Consider the following 20,501-nt stretch of genomic DNA (forward strand, 5'->3'; position numbering starts at 1 on the left):
GGGGACACATCAGGTAAAGGGCCCCAGGGGATGCTGGCCCTGGTGGGTGTCTGGGCCCCTTCCCTGCCATCAGAGGCACCCAGCTGGCCATCCCCATGGGCCACACCCTGGGTCCTCTCCAGACGCCACAGAGATGGGCGCCCACCTATCTCGACCTCTGAGGATGCCCAGGCAGACTCTTCCGTGTTTCACAGTAGGTGAATATATGCTGAAGCCCTAACCCCCAGGACCTCACAATGTGAGTGTGTTTGGAGATTGGATCTTTAAAGAGGTATTTAAGGTAAAGTGAGGTCATAAGGATGGGCCCTAATCCATTAAGACTGGTGTCCCTATAAGAAGAGGAGATTAAGACACAGACACACACAGAGGGAAGGCCATGTGAGGACACAGGGAGAAGATGGCCGTCTACAAGTCAAGGAGAGAGGCCTCAGGAAGAACCAACCCTGCCAGCACCTTCTTGGACTTCCAGCTTCCAGAACTGTGAGAAAATAAATGTCTGTTGTTTAAGCACCCCAGTCTGCAGCACAGCGCTGTGGCCGCCCGAGCTGACCCATACGAGGCCCGGAGAGTTCGATTTTGGCCGACTTGAAGGAGAAACCCTTCAACAGAGTCATGTAACGATGGGGTGACTGCCCTGTGAACTTGGCATTGCTGGCTGTGTCCAGCATGAGCCTGGGTGACCGCTTGAGGAACTGCCCTAGAGAAGAATTATATTCATTAAAGTCCAGAATCTCAGTGTTTGGGAGCAAGTGGTGTTTATTCCTCGCAGGTGTGAAATCCAGTGGGTGGTGGCCAGGGGCTTGTCTCAGTCACTGTAGGACCCAGGTTGATGGAGAACCCCCGTCTTCTACTCTGGTGGTTTCCGAGGTCATGCTGAGCAACAGATGACAAGGGGGAAAAGCATGTAGAGAATCACGTAGGGGTTTTCACAACTCTGGTGGGCAGGCCATGCTCTTCTTTTTAAATGTTATTTTAATGCATTTTTTATATTCTTTTCCATTATGGTTTATCACAGGGTATCGAATATCATTCCCTGTGCCATACAATAGGGCCTTGTTGTTTATCCATTCTAAATGTAATAGTTTGCATCCACTAACCCCACATTCCCAACCCATCCCTCTCCCTCCCCCCCTCTCCCCCTTGGCAACCACAAGTCTGTTCTCTGTCTGTGAGTCTGTTTCTGTTTTTGTAGGTAGGTTCATTTGTGCCATATTTTAGATTCCACATACAAGTGATATCATACATATGGTATTTGTCTTTCTCTTTCTGACTTACTTCACTTAGTATGATCATCTCCAGTTGCATAGGCCATGCTCTTTGTCCGCATCCTGTTGGCCAGAACTCAGTCACCGGACTCCACTGACCCTAGAGGGGAGGGGGCTGGGTTGGTCAGTCACCCACAGGACTCAGGAAGCCATGGCAAAGGTGACCCAGGGGCTGCCTTAGGGAGGTTTGTGAACTCACTCTGAGGCCTTCTCGTGGAAGGAAGCAGAGCCGTCTCCCTCACTGTGTCTCTCCTACTTTCAGCTTCTCCAAACTGCAGCCCCCCGACCAATCCCCTGCGATCCAAGCACCGTGAGCCATGGGTACGTGCCCATAAAGGTGAGTCAGCGCTCTCTTACCATCAGCTGAGTCTCTAACCAGCCCCCCTAAAACGACTTGTGAGACGTTTGTGAAATCTCAAGGGTAGCTACACATCCATCATGTGTATGGAAATGGTATTTCCCACAAGTATGATTCCTCAAAAATCAATAGCAGACGTGGACCAATGGGATCAGACTCTCACGGAACAACAGGCCACGTGGGGCCTTGCTCTGTCCCCACAGCCTGCGTGTCTGGCACTTTATTTCATTATTTCATCCAGCAGGTGTTATCGGCCCTTCCTTTGTGTCAGGCACGGGCCAGATAGGAGGGATGCAGGGAGGCACCAGACCTGCACCAGATACAGAGAGGGAAACGGCCAGTCATTAGCCCGGGGATCAGGGCTGCAGCAAGAGCAAGGCCACGTGCAGAGGGGCCCTGACTCCTGACCCAGCCGGGATACAGAGCAGGGCTTTAAAACATCTTCTCAGGTTCACTTTGGGATCTTTCTTCATTTGTCACTGTGGCCATTTAACTAAGACGGGACCTAAAGCTACGGGTTAGCTCACAAGCAAAACAAAACTCAACAGTTGCTTTGGAGCCGGGTGGAACCAGTTTGAATCTTGGCTTTGGCACTTACTAAGTTGGCAAATGGGGGCACGTTTCTTATCATTCTGGACCCCAGGGTACACAGCTTTATAATGAGATGGCGATAATACCTCCCCTCAGTGTTCTTGTAGGGATTAATTGAAATACCCCATGTTGATCACGGGGACGGGTAGTACTTCGTGCTTCATAAAGAAGAGAGCTGGTGTCCTGAGCTGTGCAGGCCTGGGACCTGGGGAGGACCTGCTGCCCTGGAGGAGAGCCCCATGGATGTTCAGGGAGCATTTGCTATTTGCCAGGCACAGAGAGAAATACCTCGATGAATGGAGGTCTTCTGTGACCTCAAGGATTGTATGGTCTGCATTCTGTCGAGGTAACATTCCCTGCAGTTACATCACAGGATGCAGCCCTAACGGCAGTGGCTCAAGCACTCAGAATGGGCTCTGTAGGGGGTGGAGAAAGTGACTGTAATTGCGGGGGATGAGATTCAGTGGTGAAGTGAGCATCAGAGGGTGAGTGGGATTTGGATAGTGAGAAAGGGCTTTTCTGGTCAATGTGGCTGCTGTTATAACCCTGAGTGCTCCTGGACCAGTTTCATAAGCTCCCTTCAGACCTCGTCTCTAATATTGATGCTGAGTAAGGGGCTCTTTCCCTGGGCCTGGGGTCTGTCTGGGCTGTGACCCTGCATCTCCAACCCTACAGACAGGGTTACTCTCATCATCCTCTTGATGCTTGCGTATCCAGCCAGTTTCAGTAGATTCCCCATTTGACCTTGAAGGAGTGTGATCAGAGCTGCCTAACCACTTCCTCTGCCCTCACCCCAAAACTACAGGGCTGGGGCAGTGGCCTCTGGGGAGGCCAGGCTCTGGGAGTGCTATTGCCTTGATGCTAATGAAACTCAAAGTGCGTTGGTAATAGATCTTTTCCATTTTCTGGCTTAACGGCAATTTTAGAACACACTGTTCAGAGGATGGGAAAGTGCATGCATTTCCTGAGCTACTCAGCTGAATCAAATATGTAGCAGCAAGAGCGAGCCTTCTAGTTAAGATTCATTGAGGACAGAGGCAGATTAGGGTCATTTGATTGGACATCAGAACTATAACATTTTTCAGTATAAAGGAGCATAGACTTTAAAGTTCAATTCCCTCCTTTTGCCAAGTACTAAAGGGAAGACTAGAGAACATATTCTGATTAAAAAAAGACTAGTCCAAGAAAGGGTTTGTGAGATGTCAGCCCGACGTTTTCTTGAGCAAAATAGCTTGTTGGGAATTGTGAATGAAACTTCCGGTTTGGAACGCCAGCTTGGAGTAGTGTGAGATGCAGCAAAATAGAGTTGTTCCAAGTGGATTTCTATAAAGTGAAGCTTATTTTTCTCATTTGTCTCCACTAGAAAGTTAGAGATAAAGTACTTTTGGGGAAAAATAGGGTACTTTGACTATATATTGCTTTAGTTCTTTTGCTTAGACCCCCCTGTAATAGTCAGAGTAGGCTCAGTGCTGTAACAAACAGCCCCACACTTTCAGTGGTTTGACTCCAAGTTTGTTTCTGGCTTGCAGCACGATCCCATGTGGGTTGGGAGTAGGCTCTCTCCTCACAGTCATTCAAGCACCCAGGCTCCTTCTTTCTGCAGGTTCTTCCTTCCTCAAGGCCCAGTCCATTCAGGTGCCAGGCCAGATGGAGCACACATTTCTTCTGCTCATATGCCACTGGCCAGTCACACGGCCACACCCACTGCAGGAAGGTTGGGGGAGGCCTGGAAAATACCAGCAGGAGCCAAGGAGAAGAGAAGAAGGTGGATATTGGGCCCCGGCAGTCTCGGCCATACTCATGTAGCCCACAAAGGACCGAAAGTATAGCAAAGCTGGAAAAAATTTTCATATTCAAGAGATAAACAGCTTTTAATGAAATCATCATGGTATTCTGCACCTTCATGTGAATACCATGCCCTGTACAAAATCAGCCCCCAGTTTAAGATATGGAAAACATGTCAAACGACAGCAGAAACTCTGACAGGATGAGGGCCTTTTAGGGAGGAAGGCCAAGTTGTTTTGTTTTCCAACATTATGATCTTCTTTTCAGGCTCTTCTCGTTCCAGTGAAACTGCCTCCTTTTATTGCACAGTTTGATCACTTGTCTCTTCTCAGACATTTTCTTCTAACATTGGTGGGCTTTTAGCTGAGAAAGCTGGGTCAGGCGCGATCTGGCAACGTATTGAAATGGCCCGGGGCGATCTGCGGAGGAGGTGCCTGGTTACCCCTGGCCTGCGCTGAGGTCACTCTCCGCTCACCTCTCTCTTCTACAGCCTGGGATGTGTCTGCATTTTGTGGAGCTGGGCTCCGGCCCTGCCGTATGCCTCTGCCATGGATTTCCGGAGAGCTGGTTCTCTTGGAGGTACCAGGTAAGGGAAACTGGGGAAAGTACGTCTCAGTCAGGGTGAGGGGAGAGAAGAGTCTAGATGGTGTGAGCCAGCCTGGAATATCATTAAGAAGCTGACACCTTACCGTGGAGCATCATCTCCCAAGTATGACCACGATACCTCTGAAATGTTGGGGCCGGAGATCGCTCCAGAGCTCAGATCTGTGCTAGCCTATATGCCACCTTTGCAGATTAAAAAAAGCAGACTTCCTCAAGATGCTTTATGCCACCCGCTGAGAAATCTCTGTAATGAATACAGAAATCTGCGATGTCTTTGCTAGGAAAGGTGCTCTGTCAGGTGTGGCATTAGGTGCAGTGCACAAACCCTACGACCATCCATGGCAGCTGGGTGGGCTCATTCCAGCCCCATGGTGAGGACACCAGGCAGTGCCATGTGGCACTTTGAATTGAGCCATTTACGATAACAGGGAGATAGAAGGAAGCAAAGAGATGGTGTCAGCCAAACACGGATGAGCCCACACTGGAGAGGGTCTGAATTGTTTCTTTTCTAGATCCCTGCTCTGGCCCAGGCGGGCTTCCGGGTACTAGCTGTGGACATGAAAGGCTATGGAGAGTCATCTGCTCCTCCTGGTGGGTTAGCTGTTTTACAGCTGTCGGTGTTGGTCATGCCTTCTGACTGTCTGAGCTCTCCAACTGCACCGTCTTCCCCTGGTCCCAGGTCAGAGCAGGCAGCCCTTCAAGGGGGTCTGACTTCCCCCTCCCTTCCCAGCTCCTGCAGTGTCCGTGTCTGTGCACTTTGGGCCCCGGATGTCTCTCCTCCTCATACTCTGAATGAATTCAAGAAACCCAGTGGCCTGTGCCCCAAGGGGGTCTCCTGCCAGCCACTGAGGATATAGGATGTAGGAGGTACCATCCAGCTCCAGAACTATTTTCATCTTGGAGAGCTGAAACCCTGTACCCAGTAACTCCCCATTCTCCCTCCCCTCAGCCCCCAGCAAGTACCCTTCTGCCCTCTCACTCTATAAATTTGACTAGTCTAGGTACCTCATCTAAGTGGATCATACAGTACTTATCCTTTTGTGACTGACTTACTTCACTTAGCATAATGTCTTCAAGGTTCGTCCGTGTTATAGCATATGTCACAATTTCCTTCCTTTTTAAGGATGAATAATATTCCATTGTATGTATAGACCGCAGTTTGCTTATCCATTCATCCATCGATGGACGCTTGGGTTGCTACTGTGAATACTGCTTCTATGAACATGGGTGTACAAATATCTCTTTGAGTCCCTCCTGTCAGTTCTTTGGGGTATATACCCAGAAGTGGAACTGCTAGGTCATATGGTAATCCATAGGCCAGATTCTTAACCCAGTGTCTGTGGATCCCAGTGGGAGTCTATCCAGGGATGGGTGTCAGGGACCTGTGAACCCTTGAGAACATGTGTGGGTCTATGAGCATTTTCCTTGGGGAGGGGGGAGTCCATTGTTTTTATCAGTTTCAGAGGAATCCTCAGCCCCAAACCTTTAAGAACCCTGGGTGGGGGCAGGAATGGGAAGCAGCCAGGTGTGCAGCAGAGTCGCTGGTCCTTGCATGGTCAGTGATGCTCTTAGCAGCTTAGCAAGCCAAGCAACAGCTCACCACCCCTTTTCTGAGCTGCTTTGGCTGCATGCACGTCAGGCCTGTTGTGTTGAGTTTGAAGCCCGCTGACATGGGCTGGGGCTCCCAGTCACTCAGGAGGCCACCACCAGGCCACTCAGCCTGTCATGACAGAGATATGCTTCCATGGTTGTTCCCTAAATGTCATGGTGTCGACTCAGCTGCTGCTTACTGCCTCTTGAACAATGCAGAAGCATTTTAGACAAAAGGAAGGACTTTAGTCCAAATATTCACGAGAGACACCTAAGGGTTTTTTAAAAAATTTCATTATTTATATGTTTATTTTTATTTATCTATACTGCAATCTTCCCTGAATCCCCTGGGCATTACTTAGTAATATAATTTATCATTTAAACTACAACACTATTAAAAGAGAAACTATTAATAATAACACATAAACTAAAACTGTCCTGGACAAACTGGGACTTATGATCATACCCTAATTATGACTCTTTTTTTTTAAAAGAAAAACATAATTTACATGTTAACTGTTGTCGAAGATTATACATAACATTAATTCTAAAGCCAAGTGCAATGATTTGGAATGCCTATATGTACATTTCAGATCATTTGTGTATAAATTTCAGATCATTTGGCAGTAGATTTTAAGTAACAAATTATTTTCCCTTAAAATTATGAAGCCTTTGTCCTAGTATTTTCTAGCTTTCCTTGTTGCTATACAGAATTCCAGTGCCATGTTACCTTTTTTCCTTACCCTTGAAACTTTTAGGATCTTTATCTGTTGTGTTCTAAAATGTTATGGTATTGTGCTATGATATGGGTCTTTTTTCATTTACTTTTCTGGGTACATTTAACTTTCAGTTCTTGGAAATTTTCTTGAATTATTTCTTTGATAATTTTTTTCTTCTGTTTTCTCTGTTTTTCTTTCTTTTTCTTTTCTGGAATTGCTATTATTGGTAAAATGTCCATACTGCCCAAAGCAATCTATAGAGTCAATGCAATCCCTAGCAAAATCCCAATGACATTTTTTACAAAAATAGAAAAAACAATTCTACAATTCATATGGATCCACAAAAGACTACAAATAGTCAAATCAATCTGAAGAAAGAACAAAGCTGGAGGACTCATACTTCTTGATTTCAAAATATGTTACAAGGCTACAGTAATACAGTATGGTATTTGTATAAAGACAGACATTTAGACCAATGGAATAGAGTCCAGAAATAAACCCTTGTGTATCTGGTCAGATGACCTTCAACAAGGGTGCCAAGGCCACTCAATGGGGAAAGGACAGTCTCTTCAACAAATAGTGTTGGAAACACTGAATATCCATATGCAAAATAATGAAATCGGACCCTTATCTTACACCATCCACAAAAACCAACTCAATGGATTAAAGGCTTAAACTGAAGACCTGACACTAAAATTCCTAAATGAAAACATAGTGGAAAAGCTTCATGACGTTGGTATTGGCAATGGTTTCATGGATAAGACACCAAAAGCACAGGCAACAACAATAAAAATAAGCAGACTCTATCAACCTAAGAATTTAATAAGATATATATATATTTTTTGACAAAGGGGCTCTTTTAGTTTGCTGGTAATTTTTAAACATGCAAATTAAGTGTATTTCTTTTCTTTTTAATTGCAGAAATAGAAGAGTATTCCATGGAAGTGTTATGCAATGTAAGAAGGATCTTTGGGTAATATCTGTAACTTCTTCTCCATCCTTGTGTTTTCATTAATATAAGACAGAAGTGTGGGTATTCATTTAAATCCTAGGAAAACAGTATTTCACAACATTTGGGTACAAATTCTTTCTGCTTTTTAAAAAAAATTTTAATTAATTAATTAATTTAGTTTTGGCTGTGTTGGGTCTTCGCTTCTGTGTGAGGGCTTTCTCTAGTTGTGGCAAGCAGGGGCCACTCTTCATCGCGGTGCGCAGGCCTCTCACTGTCACGGCCTCTCTTGTTGCGGAGCACAGGCTCCAGACGTGCAGGCTCAGGAGTTGTGGCTCACGGGCCTAGTTGCTCCACAGCATATGGGATCCTCCCAGACCAGGGCTCGAACCCGTGTCCCCTGCATTAGCAGGCAGACTCTCAACTACTGCGCCACCAGGGAAGCCCCAAATTCTTTTTGAAAGTCGAAGTATTTTGAAATAATAGCCAACGTTGACTGTATATCAAGTACTTTTCTAAGTTGTTTTTTGTGTGTATGTGTGCTACACAGGCCTCTCACCGTTGTGGCCTCTCCCGTTGCGGAGCACAGGCTCCGGACGCGCAGGCTCAGCGGCCATGGCTCACGGGCCCAGCCACTCCGCGACATGTGGGATCTTCCCCGACCGGGGCACGAACCCGTGTCCCCTGCATCGGCAGGCGGATTCTCAACCACTGCGCCACCAGGGGAGCCCTAAATATTTGATGGAAGAGGAAACTGAGTCATAGGGAGGTTAAGTAACTGCCTGAGGTCAACAGCTTGTAGAGCCAGGTTTAAACCCTTCAGTAGCTCCCATGCCCCTGCTCTGAGCTACTCCACCATATCACCTTTCCATTCTGAGAATTTAAAAAATCACTTTATTGTGGTAAACACATTGTGGGCCAGACCTAGGGAGTTAAGTGTGTGGACTGGGGACTGCAGAGGCGTTCCTGTTCTGAGACAGGCATATGCACCGTCGGGGAGAGGGACCCTCATCTTAGAGCTTGCAGGGGAAGGCCAAGGCTGAGGTGAGGAGAGACTGTCACCCAAACCTCCATCAGCCCTGGGGCAAAAGCAAAGGCTGGAGGGACCGAGAGGAAGAAACAGCTTCCTGCTTGGCCAGAAAACTGGCGATGCCAGTGATTATGCTAAAATTACAGAAAGCCTTCGTCTAGGAGGGTCACCTCTCTGCCTGGAGCGCCCCATCAGGCCCCACATGCAGGCTTGATATCTCATAAGGGGAGCATGGGAAAAAGCTTCGTTTCCAGTTAGGGTGTCCTTCCTTCCTCAGTTTCTGAATCTTTTCCTCTTTCACTCTGCCACTTCTTGCTCGGATCTACCCCCTGATCCTGCCAAGATCTCACCAGCCTCTATCATCTTTAAAATACAGGGTTATAGAAAACATAATGAAGATCCTTAATGGTGCTTACCCTCAAGTGCCCCTAAAACTTCTTTCTCAACTACATTCCCCCTCAAAAGTATTGAAAACCCTTTCTTCTTAACTACAAATTTGTGTGCCGTAAGGGACACAAATTTTAAGGGACCGTAAACCTATTCTCTGTACGTCTGTAGTCCTAGGATTCCCAATTAAGAATATTGGGGGGCTTCCCTGGTGGTGCAGTGGTTGAGAGTCCGCCTGCCGATGCAGGGGACACGGGTTCGTGCCCCGGTCCGGGAAGATCCCACATGCCGCGGAGCGGCTGGGCCCGTGAGCCATGGCCGCTGAGCCTGCGCATCTGGAGCCTGTGCTCCGCAACGGGAGAGGCCACAACAGTTAGAGGCCCGCGTACCACCAAAAAAATATTGGGATGCGACACAGCAATTACGCTGTCTTCCAAAGTTCATTAACGGGACTTCCCTGGGGGTCCAGTGGTTAAGACCCCATGCTTCTACTGCAGGAGGGGCAGGTTCGATCCCTGGTCGGGGAACTAAGATCCCACATGCTACGCAGCGCAGCCAAAATATATTAAGAAACAAACAAAACCCCCCACTATCTTCTAAAGTTCATTAATGTTGGGAGGTTTGTCTCCACCCAGTTCTCCCTTTCATTGGGTGTGACCTTGGGTGAGTCATTTAACCTTTCCAGATCATGCTGTCGGGTGTAAAATACAGTGAATGGGTGGGCTTCATGCTCTCCAAGGCCCCTCGAGATCTGAGCGCGATTCTCAGTTTGTGGGCTGTGGAAATAACACTGAACTAATCTCCAGCTCCTCTGTTAATTGGAAAGTGAAAAAATAGTGGCCTGCAGGCAGTCCAGCAGGGATGAGGGATGCTTCATCTATGGTGTGCAGACCCTCGGGAGTCCATGAACCCCTGATAGTGTGTGCAGAAGTTGAGGCAAAGGTGCCCATGAGTATTTTCCTGGGAGAAGACCCACAGTTGCCATCAGATCCTTGGAGAGGTCTAAGGAGACAGAGGAACCACTGTAGTTGGGGGAAAGGGGTAGGGGGATCATGACATATTCTGTCCTCTCTGTTTTGTTTTGTTTTTTTTAACATCTTTATTGGAGTATAATTGCTTTACAAAGGTGTGTTAGTATCTGCTTTATAACAAAGTGGATCAGCTACACGTATACATACATCCCCATATCTCCTCCCTCTTGCGTCTCACTCCCATCCTCCCTATCCCACCCCTCTAAGTGGTCACAAAGCTCCGAGCTGATCTCCCTGTGCTATTCCCTGCTTCCCACTAGCTATCTATTTTACGTTTGGTAGTGTATATATGCCCATGCCACTCTCTCACTTCATCCCAGCATACCCTTCCCTGTCCCCATGTCCTCAAGTCCATTCTCTATGTCTGTGTCTTTATTCCTGTCCTGCCCCTAAGTTCTTCATAACCTTTTTTTTTAGATTCCATATATATGTGTTAGCATACGGTATTTGTTTTTCTCTTTCCGACTTACTTCACTCTGTATGACAGACTCTAGGTCCATCCACCTCACTACAAATAACTCAATTTCATTTCTTTTAGTAGCTGAGCAATATTCCATTGTATATATGTGCCACATCTTCTTTATCCATTTATCTGTCGATTGTCCTCTCTGTTTTTAAATTAAAGTTCCCCTGACATCATGGGTTTGGTCTGTTTGGTTCATTGCTGCATCCCCAGCACTTAAGAAGTATCTGGCCCATAGCAGGCACTGAGTAAGTTTTAACTGTGAGGATAGATGTTGTTAAGCATGGAGCTTACTGGGTTGTGTGTTGGTGATGGAGGTTTGGGAGGGAAGGGATGGAATTGCAGATGCTTCTTATCAGCAGGATGAGGGGATCTGGCATGTCCAGGTACAATCCTACCTGTCCGAATGGCAAAGTACACTAAGTGAGTTTTCCAATAGATAGTTACCAGGGTAGGGCCCTGAGAATGTGTGTGGATCCAGGGCCTTCCTTCTGGAAACGATTTCACCAGGACCAGGGATCTTTCAGGAAGCTGTGAGAATGAGGCAGTTTCTTGTTAGAAATGAACTGGTCCCGGGAATAGCAGAAGATCCTGGCTGCCCTGGAATTAGTGACCTTGATTCCACTTTGGCCTGTGAACAGCCTCTGCAAGTTGCTGAAAAGCAAAGCCCACGCTCTGAGTTGCTTCCACGGCAGAGGTGTGGACTCAGCAAACAGCAGCCCGTGCTTGGGCAGGTCTGAGGAGCCAGTCTGAGAACCCCAGAGTTAAAGGAATAATAAAGAAAGAAGAAAGCAGAGAGATGCTATGAATAAAACTGTAGTGCTGAGGGAGTGGTTTGGACATCAGCTGGGGGGTCCTAGAAGGAGAAGGTAAAGGCGTCCCTGCACCTATTTAATTTCCCCCGTTCCTCCTTAATCGCTTCTCTCGCTGATGGGGGTCCCAGCTCACCTCAACCTGTAGCTGGACCACAATTCTGCACCCTTCATCCCTTAGAGACCCTCTTACATCAGAGAGTCTGTTGGTTCCTCATCGGGAACCTCATGGGTGCTGCCACTTTGCATGCGATAGGATTTCTGGGAAACCCTCAGCTAAATCCCCCATTAGTGTGTACATTAGTCGGCTTGGGCTGACATAACAAGCTGACTGACTAATGTACACATAACAAGCTGACATAACAAGACACCACAGAGAGTATCTCTGGGACTCTTCTTATAAGAACGCTAATCTTATCAGGTCAGGGCCACACCCTCATGACCTCATTTAACTGTAATTACTTCTGTAAAGACGCTGTCTTCAAATACACTCACACGGGGGATTAGGGATTCAACATAGGAATTTTGAGGGGGACACAGACATTAAGTCCATATAACAGAGAGTTCACAAGACCTCCTGACACCATTCAATAATTGGTCCCCTCTCTTCGGGGGGGAAGATGAGAATAAATGATTGAAGTGAATTACACCAATACTGTGAGCCTCCTTCTAAAAAAAAAATATGTGTAATTTCACCAATGGAACCTGTCATCTGTGCTTGCTTTTTTTTTTTATCCTTAGTTTATTATAAAAGAGAAACATGGAAATTATTTACATGATGAAAAGATTTCAGAACTTGAGTGGAATGGGCAGCCTCAGTGATGCCATTTCAATAGTGACTTATTTCAGTCGACGTATCTTCCAAGAACGTCATCATCTCTAAATAAGAAGTAATCCTTGTCATCTAGAACTACTTTGGTGCATCCATACTCTAGGAAAAGAACTTCATCTCCAACTTTCATGCTAACTAGTTGAATCTCTCCAACCTTTCCTTTAGAGCCCAATCCAACAGTGACTACTGTTGCTTGCAATACTTTTCCTTGAGCTTTTTCTGGAAGCATAATGCCTCCTTTGGATACAGGTTTGGCTGCACTTCTTTCAACTAATACTTGGCCAAAGGGGAAGAAACTTTCTAAGTGCCTGTCCTGCCATGACTCCAACCACTGCAGTTCGTACTCTGCTCTCATGCCACTGCTGCCAGGAGGGGCGTGCAGTCTGGCCCTTTTTTAAAAAAATTAATTAATTTATTTATTTTTGGCTGCGTTGGGTCTTCGTTGCTGCGTGCAGGCTTCCTCTAGTTGTGGCGAGTGGGAGCTACTCTTCGTTGCGGTGCACGGGCTTCTCATTGTGGTGGCTTCTCTTGTTGCGGAGCACAGGCTCTAGGCACGTGGGCTCAGTAGTTGTGGCGCACGGGCTTAGTTGCTCCACGGCATGTGGGATCCTCCCGGACCGGGGCACGAACCCTTGTCCCCTGCACTGGCAGGCGGATTCTTAACCACTGCACCACCAGGGAAGCCCTGTTGTTACTTTTTAATATTGCTTTCAGGGGCCAATGAGAGGCTTGCCCATTGTCTCCCCACCAAGTGAAGTTGGCTTCATGACCCTGGGTTTCCAGGGCAGGCTTGGGGGCAGGGGCCTCAGAAGGAATCAGATATCTGTTCACAGCTTTTCCCTGGGAAGCAGTCACTGGTGTAGACAGAACTCTGCATCACATCTTCTCCTTCCCTAAAAGGGGGTGTCCATCTTGGAAGGTTTCCCCAGCAGAGAACTGAGACCAGGGTGGGGAATATTTGAACACTCTTCGATGCTCGTGGGGCAGAGATACAAGGGCTGTGGGAAAGCCTTTTGTCTTATCTCTGTCTCCTGCTGTCCTGAAATTTCCATCTCCTTGCTTAATTTAGAAGAAAAAATAGACCCAGCCCAGAGGAAGAAGAAAAATCACCCTTTATTTTGGAAGCACCTAGAGTAGTAGATGATGGAAATACAATTGCATGTATTTTCCAACTCTTCAAACTCTTGCCTGTGCAATCTCTATAGCTCCCAATGAGGACATTTATCTGGAGAATCAAATTAAGATGACTTCCCAAATGGTAGAAAGAGGGGAGAATTCCGGGGCTAGAAAATATTTAAAATAAAGTCATTGCTCTACATAATAAAAAAGGATGCCTTTGAAAGTTTTGACTTTGAAGTTGTGAAATCAAATAGACCTGGGATCAGTCCCAGTCCTGCCACTACTAGCTGTGTAGTCTCGGCTGCATCATTTAACCCATCTGAGCCTCGGTTTCCTCATCTGTAAAGTGAAGACACACCTGCTCCCTGCAGCTCCGCTTGAGGGGAGAGGAAACGATGGTGCTGAGCAAGGGCTCCATAAACGCAGCTCGGTCGATGTATTGTAGCGAGCAGAGGCCCCTCACATTGGCTCAGGTAAACAGATGGTGTTGACAAGTTATCCAGGAGTTTTTCAGAGGAGCAGGGCTGGGAAAGAGGAAGCCACAGTTGCTTTCTGCAGGGCTGGGTGGCCCATCGGGTCTCCACTTCATTCCCTCCACACGTCTACCCTGTCCTCCCTCCACTATGTCCCCAGCAGCGTTCCCCTACCTGCTCATTCACACGTGGCCCATACAACCGTGCCGGCCCTGATTCTAGGTGACCCTTCCTCTCATGCCCAGAATCTCAGAACATAACTGCGTGTGGAGACACTCCCTCAGCATCTCATGCACCTTTTTCAGACTCTGTGGTTGCCGGCCGTGTGGCCAGGTGTCCACGTCTGTTGGGGGATGTGGGAAGCAGGAGCTGACTGTCCTGGGGCGAGGCAGGCAGCCAGACCTCTCCAGGGCCGTTTTCTTCCCCTTTCTCCTTCCAGGGAAGAAGCCATGATTTCTGTCTTACATTGAAAATGGTCCATTTCAATTAGGGATGTGTACTGACCTGCCCTGAATAATTCACTGGGTCTGTTGGGAGTCTGTGTGGTTCTGACAGGATGCTGGAAGGGGAAGGGAGCTAACTAAAAAGCTAGTGTGAAGTGATTGAACGTGGAACTAAAAAGCTAGTGATACACTATGGAGAACAGTATGGAGGTTCCTTAAAAAACTACAAATAGAACTACCTTATGACCCAGCAATCCCACTACTGGGCATATACCCTGAGAAAACCATAATTCAAAAAGAGTCATGTACCAAAATGTTTATTGCAGCTCTATTTACGATAGCCAGGACATGGAAGCAACCTAAGTGTCCATCAACAGATGAATGGATAAAGAAGATGTGGCACGTATATACAATGGAATATTACTCAGCCATAAAAAGAAATGAAACTGAGTTGTTTGTAATGAGGTGGATAGACCTGGAATCTGTCATACAGAGTGAAGTAAGTCAGAGGATAAAAACAAATATCGTATGCTAACACATATATATGTAATCTAAGAAAAAAAAATGTCATGAAGAGACTAGGGGTAGGACGGGAATAAAACACAGACCTACTAGAGCATGGCCTTGAGGATATGGGGAGGGGGAAGGGTAAGCTGGGACGATGTGAGAGAGTGGCAGGGACCTATACACACTACCAAATGTAAATTAGATAGCTAGTGGGAAGCTGCCGCATAGCACAGGGAGTTCACCTCTGTGCTTTGTGACCACCTAGAGGAGTGGGATAGGGAGGGTGGGAGGGAGGGTGACACAAGAGGGAAGAGATATGGGAACATATGTATATGTATAACTGATTCACTTTGTTGTAAAGGAGAAACTAACACACTATTGTAAAACAGTTATACTCAAATTAAGATGTAAAAAAAAAAAAAAGCTAGTGTGAAGTGATTGAACGTGATGTTAGTTTGCTGGGGCTGCCATGGGAAAGCAGTATAGACTGAGTGGCTTAAACAACAGGAATTTACCTCTCACCATTCTGGAGGCTGGAAGTTCAAGATCAGGGTATCAGCAGGGTTTCATGTCAGGCTTGTATCAATAGATGACCATCCGCTGCTTTTGTCTTGACATGTGTCTGTGTCCAAATCTTCTGTCTTATATTGGATCAGGACCTGCCCTAATGACCCCATTTAACTTAATCACATCTTTACTTAAGAGCCTATCTCCAAATAGAGTCACATTCTGAAGTACCAGGGGTTAGGGTTTGGGCTTCAGCATATGAATTTCACGGGGGGAAAGGAGGGGGACACAATTTAGACTGTAACCAAGGCAAACACAGTAATTCTAACCTTGAAACCGCTGAGGTGATGGATACAGTTCTGATTTTGTGTGTGTGTTTTCTTTCTTAGGACATGGTCACCTTCCTGGATAAGTTGGTAAGTAATTATTTTGAACTGATCTCTTTGGAGAATTCTGTTTGCAACCGGGCAATTAAAGAAAAGCTGTAACCTTTGAAGGTGTCAGCTGTTAGAGCCCTCAGGGGAGCGGTATGGGAGGGGGAAGGTGGGGTGGTGGGTGGGAAGGGATTATAAAGACAGGTTTGGAGAATATAGAGGTGAGATGGGTTTGGTTCTTGTTTCATGAAAAGCATCTTCCAGGGAATAGAATGTCCCTGTTGGCTTTAAGCCAGATGAAGAGCCTTAGTGCCAGCTGAATGAGTTTGGGAAACATCCGATAGGCTAGTATTTCCCAGCTTCTTAAAACATCCATCCCTTCTGAAATATTTAAAATCGAATGTCTCCGTTTAACATGGTTTGGAATGTCAGACTCAACGAAAACGATCAACAGTGGTCACCTGAGAATACGCTGCTACAGAGCACACACACTCTTCCGAGACTCAGGTATATCCTCTGCCATCCTCAGTCAGGTCACGTGGCTGAAGGGAGACACCGCAGCATGGCTGAGGGGGCAGAGGGCCCAGCCAGGACAGTGACAGAGCAGGGGGGCTAAGAGAGGACCTCAAAGCAGTGGGATCTTTCTCCTGTTCACTGGGTGTACATCAAAGGAAGCAACGGAGATGACGAAGGAGCTCCAGATCTACAGCAGGGCCTGGTGTAGGACGTGCGGTAACAATGTCATGTCCCATCCTCTGCAGATTCTCAGTCCTGTGGAACTGGCTTTGGAACTTTTGAGTGTCATGGGGATGGCGAAGGCCCAGTGTGGCCGCCCCACTCCTGACTTTTTCCAGAAGATTTCCAACTGGCTGGGAATGTCTCTTATTCTGATGGTTGAGAGGGAGTCTCTGTGGTTGCTGGCCAGCTGGGTCAGGTGTCCGTCCCCAGCCCAGTCAGGACCAGGATATGTGGGAAGGAGACTGGGCCAACCTGGATGACCTGGGTGACCTGATGAGGCGGTCATTTGCCACGTGGAGATGGTGCCTGAAGCCTTTGGAGGAGATGAGCTTCCCAACGACAGGCCTGAAGGCTGAGCCATGGAATAGTCCCAAGTGAGAGGTAGAGAGGGAGTAGTAGACTCGGGGAAGTAAGAAGAGTCTGGAAAGCACGGTGTCACAGAAGCCCAGGGAAGAATGTTTCAGAGGAAATGCCTCATGCTGCTGTTAACTAAAAAAAAAAAAAAGCACAACCTAAAGGTTGAGAATTGTGTCTTATTTGGTGGACAAACTGAGGACGTAAGCCCGATACAGCATCTCAGATAGCTCTGAGACCGCTTCCAGAGACGTAAGAGAGGAGCCAGGATATATAGTAGTTTCTGCAACAAAGACTAGGTAGTCGGAACATCAAAAGATTACTCTTAATTAAAGAAAACCTGGTATCTCAAGTTAAGGAATTTAGCATTTTTCTCTGTATTGGAAGGTGCAAAGAGTCTGGGCTCATAGAAATCATCCCTTCAACATGCACCTCTGCTAGCTGGGGCCAGTATCCTGCTTTTCTCCATCCTGAATCCCCTCCGGGTGCCCCATTGAGGGTGGCTGCAGTGACTGAGGGCTTGGCAGTGGGCAACCTGCTTGTCTCCGTCCTGAGTTCCCGCAGGGTTCACCATCGGGGTGACTGCAGTGGCTTGATGGCCGCAGCATCCTTTGTTTACTGATACGCCAGGCAGCAGTTTTTTCACTCACACTGCAGAACAATCGGAAGAATGAGAACCAAGAGGGGAAAAAAAAATTATTAGTGATTAGTAGCCTTTGAGAGAGAAGTTTCAGTGGACTTGGGCGTAGCAGGGAAGAAGCCACTGGAGGGAGTTAGGAAGGTCGATAGGAAGGCACCTGATATAAACCACTGTGAGAAGCCGTAGCACACAGGAGACGGAGTGTGGCAGAGAGCTGAGGCAAGGAAGCACCTTTCCAGCTGGTGGGGAGGCTGGGGAGGAGATCGGAAGGCCCTAAAGCGGCCAGCGGGTGGCCTAGAGGACGGAGCTCGATTTTAGGTTAGGAGACCTGGGTCTGAATGGCGGTTCCACCGTTTACCATCTGTGTGGGCAAGTCACTCGACCCCTGTGAGCCATCTTTTCATTTGTTAAATGTGCGTTCGAAGGTTACGGGGAGGATTCCAGGTAAAGGGCCTGTGACACAGAAGATCCTCCGTGAAGGGAGCTGTGGTCGTTCGTGGTCACAGCAGCAGAGGAGAGGAAGGTGCAGGGAGAAGTTGGGAGGTAAAGGATGCTTTTGAGGCTTGTAGAAAAGATCCGAAAGAATGGAGAACAGAATAATAACCACTCGATGAAAGATGAGCACGGAGAGGAGGGGAGGTGTCATTCTAACGTGAAGACAAAAGGCAGGAAAGAAGGTGGAACAAAGTTTGATTTGTGGGAAGGTGGAGAGGGAATTCATGGCCAATGGCCTCAGTCTTCTGGGAAGATTTAAAAGGCCAGCCATTTGTGTGCAGGGTCGGTGGGGCCTATACATGGGACCAGAGGCTTCAAGAGGGCAGCTCTTGGGAGTCGCTGCTGCGGTTAGGCCTAAGGGGAGCCCCAGGCCTCCGGCTCTCAGCACCCATCCCCTGTCCCGGAAAGCTACTGACACTCAGCCCCCTTCTCTGTCCTCCTAGGGCATCTCTCAAGCCGTGTTCATTGGCCATGACTGGGGTGGCATGCTGGTGTGGAATATGGCTCTTTTCTACCCCAAGAGAGTGAGGTAATTAGGCCTCGGGCGTCAAGAATTTGGGTCAGACTGGACTTGAATTCCCTAGACTCCTTCCTCAGGTCTTGAATGCCAGGAAACTTCTTGAAAACAATAGGTTATTATCTGGGAAGGTGACACCGTAGCCCCTTAGCTCATTGGTGTATAAGTAGGGAGGGGTTAATGAGCTAATGTCTTGGGCACAAGGCCTGTCCCAATCACCAGTAATGCAACGAATAATTCAGGGCCTGAGTAGCCAGTGGGAATGCAGGAGAATGAGGGTGGACTTTGAGGGGAGGGAGTGAGGCAGCAGGGGATGTCAGAATCATAAAACTGAGTGCCAGGAGACACTTTAGCCCTGGTCAGAGTCCGAAAATGTGGCTTTCCCTTTTACCCTGAACTGGCTACGTGACAGATCACTTCACCCGTTAGGCCCTGGTATCTTCAACCACAAAGTGGGAATGGTCACTCCTACCCGACTATTCAACCTGCAAAATACAGTAAAACAGATGTCAGGTTGGAATGATATTTCATGATCACCATCACATCACTCATAATCATTCTCAGAAGGACATTTCAGGGCACCCGCGGGAGCTCTCAGATGATGGGTTTTGAAACCTGGAGAGTCAGGTGGTCTTGTGGCCACACCCCATCTGAGCTGGTAACTGCAGTTAAAGCCTGTCTGACCTCCCATTTCAGCCTCAGATCTTAGCATTAATTAAAACAACATCCTTAGCAGCCATCCGTGTTTCCCTCACTAATCCAGTTACTTTTTATTTGGCTGAGTTTATAGGAATGGAAACACTGGAGAAACTTTGTTCAGCTCAGCCCCAGCTCTAATGGTTGGATGATCTCAAAGACCAGAAAGAATCAAACATTTCCTAAAGTATTTTTAAAGTTTTTGCACCCTGTTTTGATCTCTTAAGCTTCTCTCGCTGTCCTCTCTGTCATTCAAAAGTGAGATAAGAAAGCTCTTAAGAATCAAGTTCACCAAGAAGTTACCCTGCGGGCTGTGTTAGATGCTCCTTGAAGGGAACAAAAAGAAATAGAGCAACAACATATGGTCTTCACCTTGTTGTTGTTTTATTAAACTTAATCTAGTTCTCTCTCCTGTGAGAATTTTTTTTTTTTTTTTTTTTTTTTTTTTTTTTTTTTTTTTTTTTTGCGGTATGCGGGCCTCTCACTGTTGTGGCCTCTCCCGTTGCGGAGCACAGGCTCCGGACGCGCAGGCCTAGCGGCCATGGCTCACAGGCTTAGTTGCTCCGCGGCATGTGGGATCTTCCCGGACCGGGGCACGAACCCGCGTCCCCTGCATCGGCAGACGGATTCTCAACCACTGCGCCACCAGGGAAGCCCTCCTGTGAGAATTTTAAAAGATTTAACATGAGCCAAGTGAGGTTTTGTGCAGAGTAACATCAGATCTGAGGTGCAGGCGTGCTCTGGTTTCCCATTCCTCTTCTCCTGTGCTGTTTCCACCGTGCCTGCTGTTGATTCTGGAGTAGTTGCTCATTTTACGTCTGCTCTCATCAAAGCAGCCCTGTTACCTCCTTCCTGGGAGGGCGGGGGAGAGCCAAGACCCTCTCGCAGGGCTGTCTAGGATGGGACCCCCCCGCATCTCTGGGTCTGGGAGCATGTTTTATTTAAGGATATTGTTAATAGCACTAATCTCTGCCTTTCTAGCCAGACAATGAATGAAAGAAAAAAAAAAAACCCACATTTAATGTGGAATATTTCTTTGAATCCTTGGTTTTGCCTTTCTACTGAAATAAGCTTTGGGAACCTATTTAAAATCAGGGTCTACTCACTTGTTTGTTTTATATCCTTTCTTTAACAATCACCTGGAGACGCTGCTGCCAGAAGGAGGCTGTGATTCAGCTTTTTCTTAATCTTAATGCAGTTGGCAGCAGCATTTATATATTATC

General features: G+C 47.2%; 1 protein-coding gene and 1 pseudogene across 21 annotated transcripts in view; one reads left to right on the forward strand and one right to left on the reverse strand.

Moving 5' to 3' along the window:
* Positions 1–20,501, forward strand: part of EPHX2 (epoxide hydrolase 2) — a 102,816-nt gene that overhangs the window by 21,562 nt on the left and 60,753 nt on the right. For 15 of the 21 annotated variants that reach the window (XR_010841656.1, XR_010841659.1, XR_010841657.1 and 12 more), the window contains 6 exons: positions 1,528–1,602; positions 4,490–4,585; positions 5,115–5,193; positions 7,833–7,867; positions 15,854–15,880; positions 18,509–18,594. Coding sequence is in view for 15 of the 21 variants with exons in the window: in XM_059071611.2 (XP_058927594.1) it covers positions 1,528–1,602; positions 4,490–4,585; positions 5,115–5,193; positions 7,833–7,867; positions 15,854–15,880; positions 18,509–18,594 (398 nt within the window). In the remaining 6 variants the exon portion in view is untranslated. Of the gene's footprint in view, positions 1–1,527; positions 1,603–4,489; positions 4,586–5,114; positions 5,282–7,832; positions 7,868–15,853; positions 15,881–16,599; positions 17,058–18,508; positions 18,595–20,501 lie in introns of those variants that run through there. The other 6 variants (XR_010841660.1, XM_059071621.2, XM_067039955.1 and 3 more) reach the window with 5 other exon arrangements.
* Positions 12,429–12,735, reverse strand: LOC131761177 (10 kDa heat shock protein, mitochondrial pseudogene; annotated as a pseudogene).

This window comes from Kogia breviceps, chromosome 8 (assembly GCF_026419965.1).
Source record: "Kogia breviceps isolate mKogBre1 chromosome 8, mKogBre1 haplotype 1, whole genome shotgun sequence".
Classification (NCBI taxonomy): Eukaryota; Metazoa; Chordata; class Mammalia; order Artiodactyla; family Physeteridae; genus Kogia; species Kogia breviceps.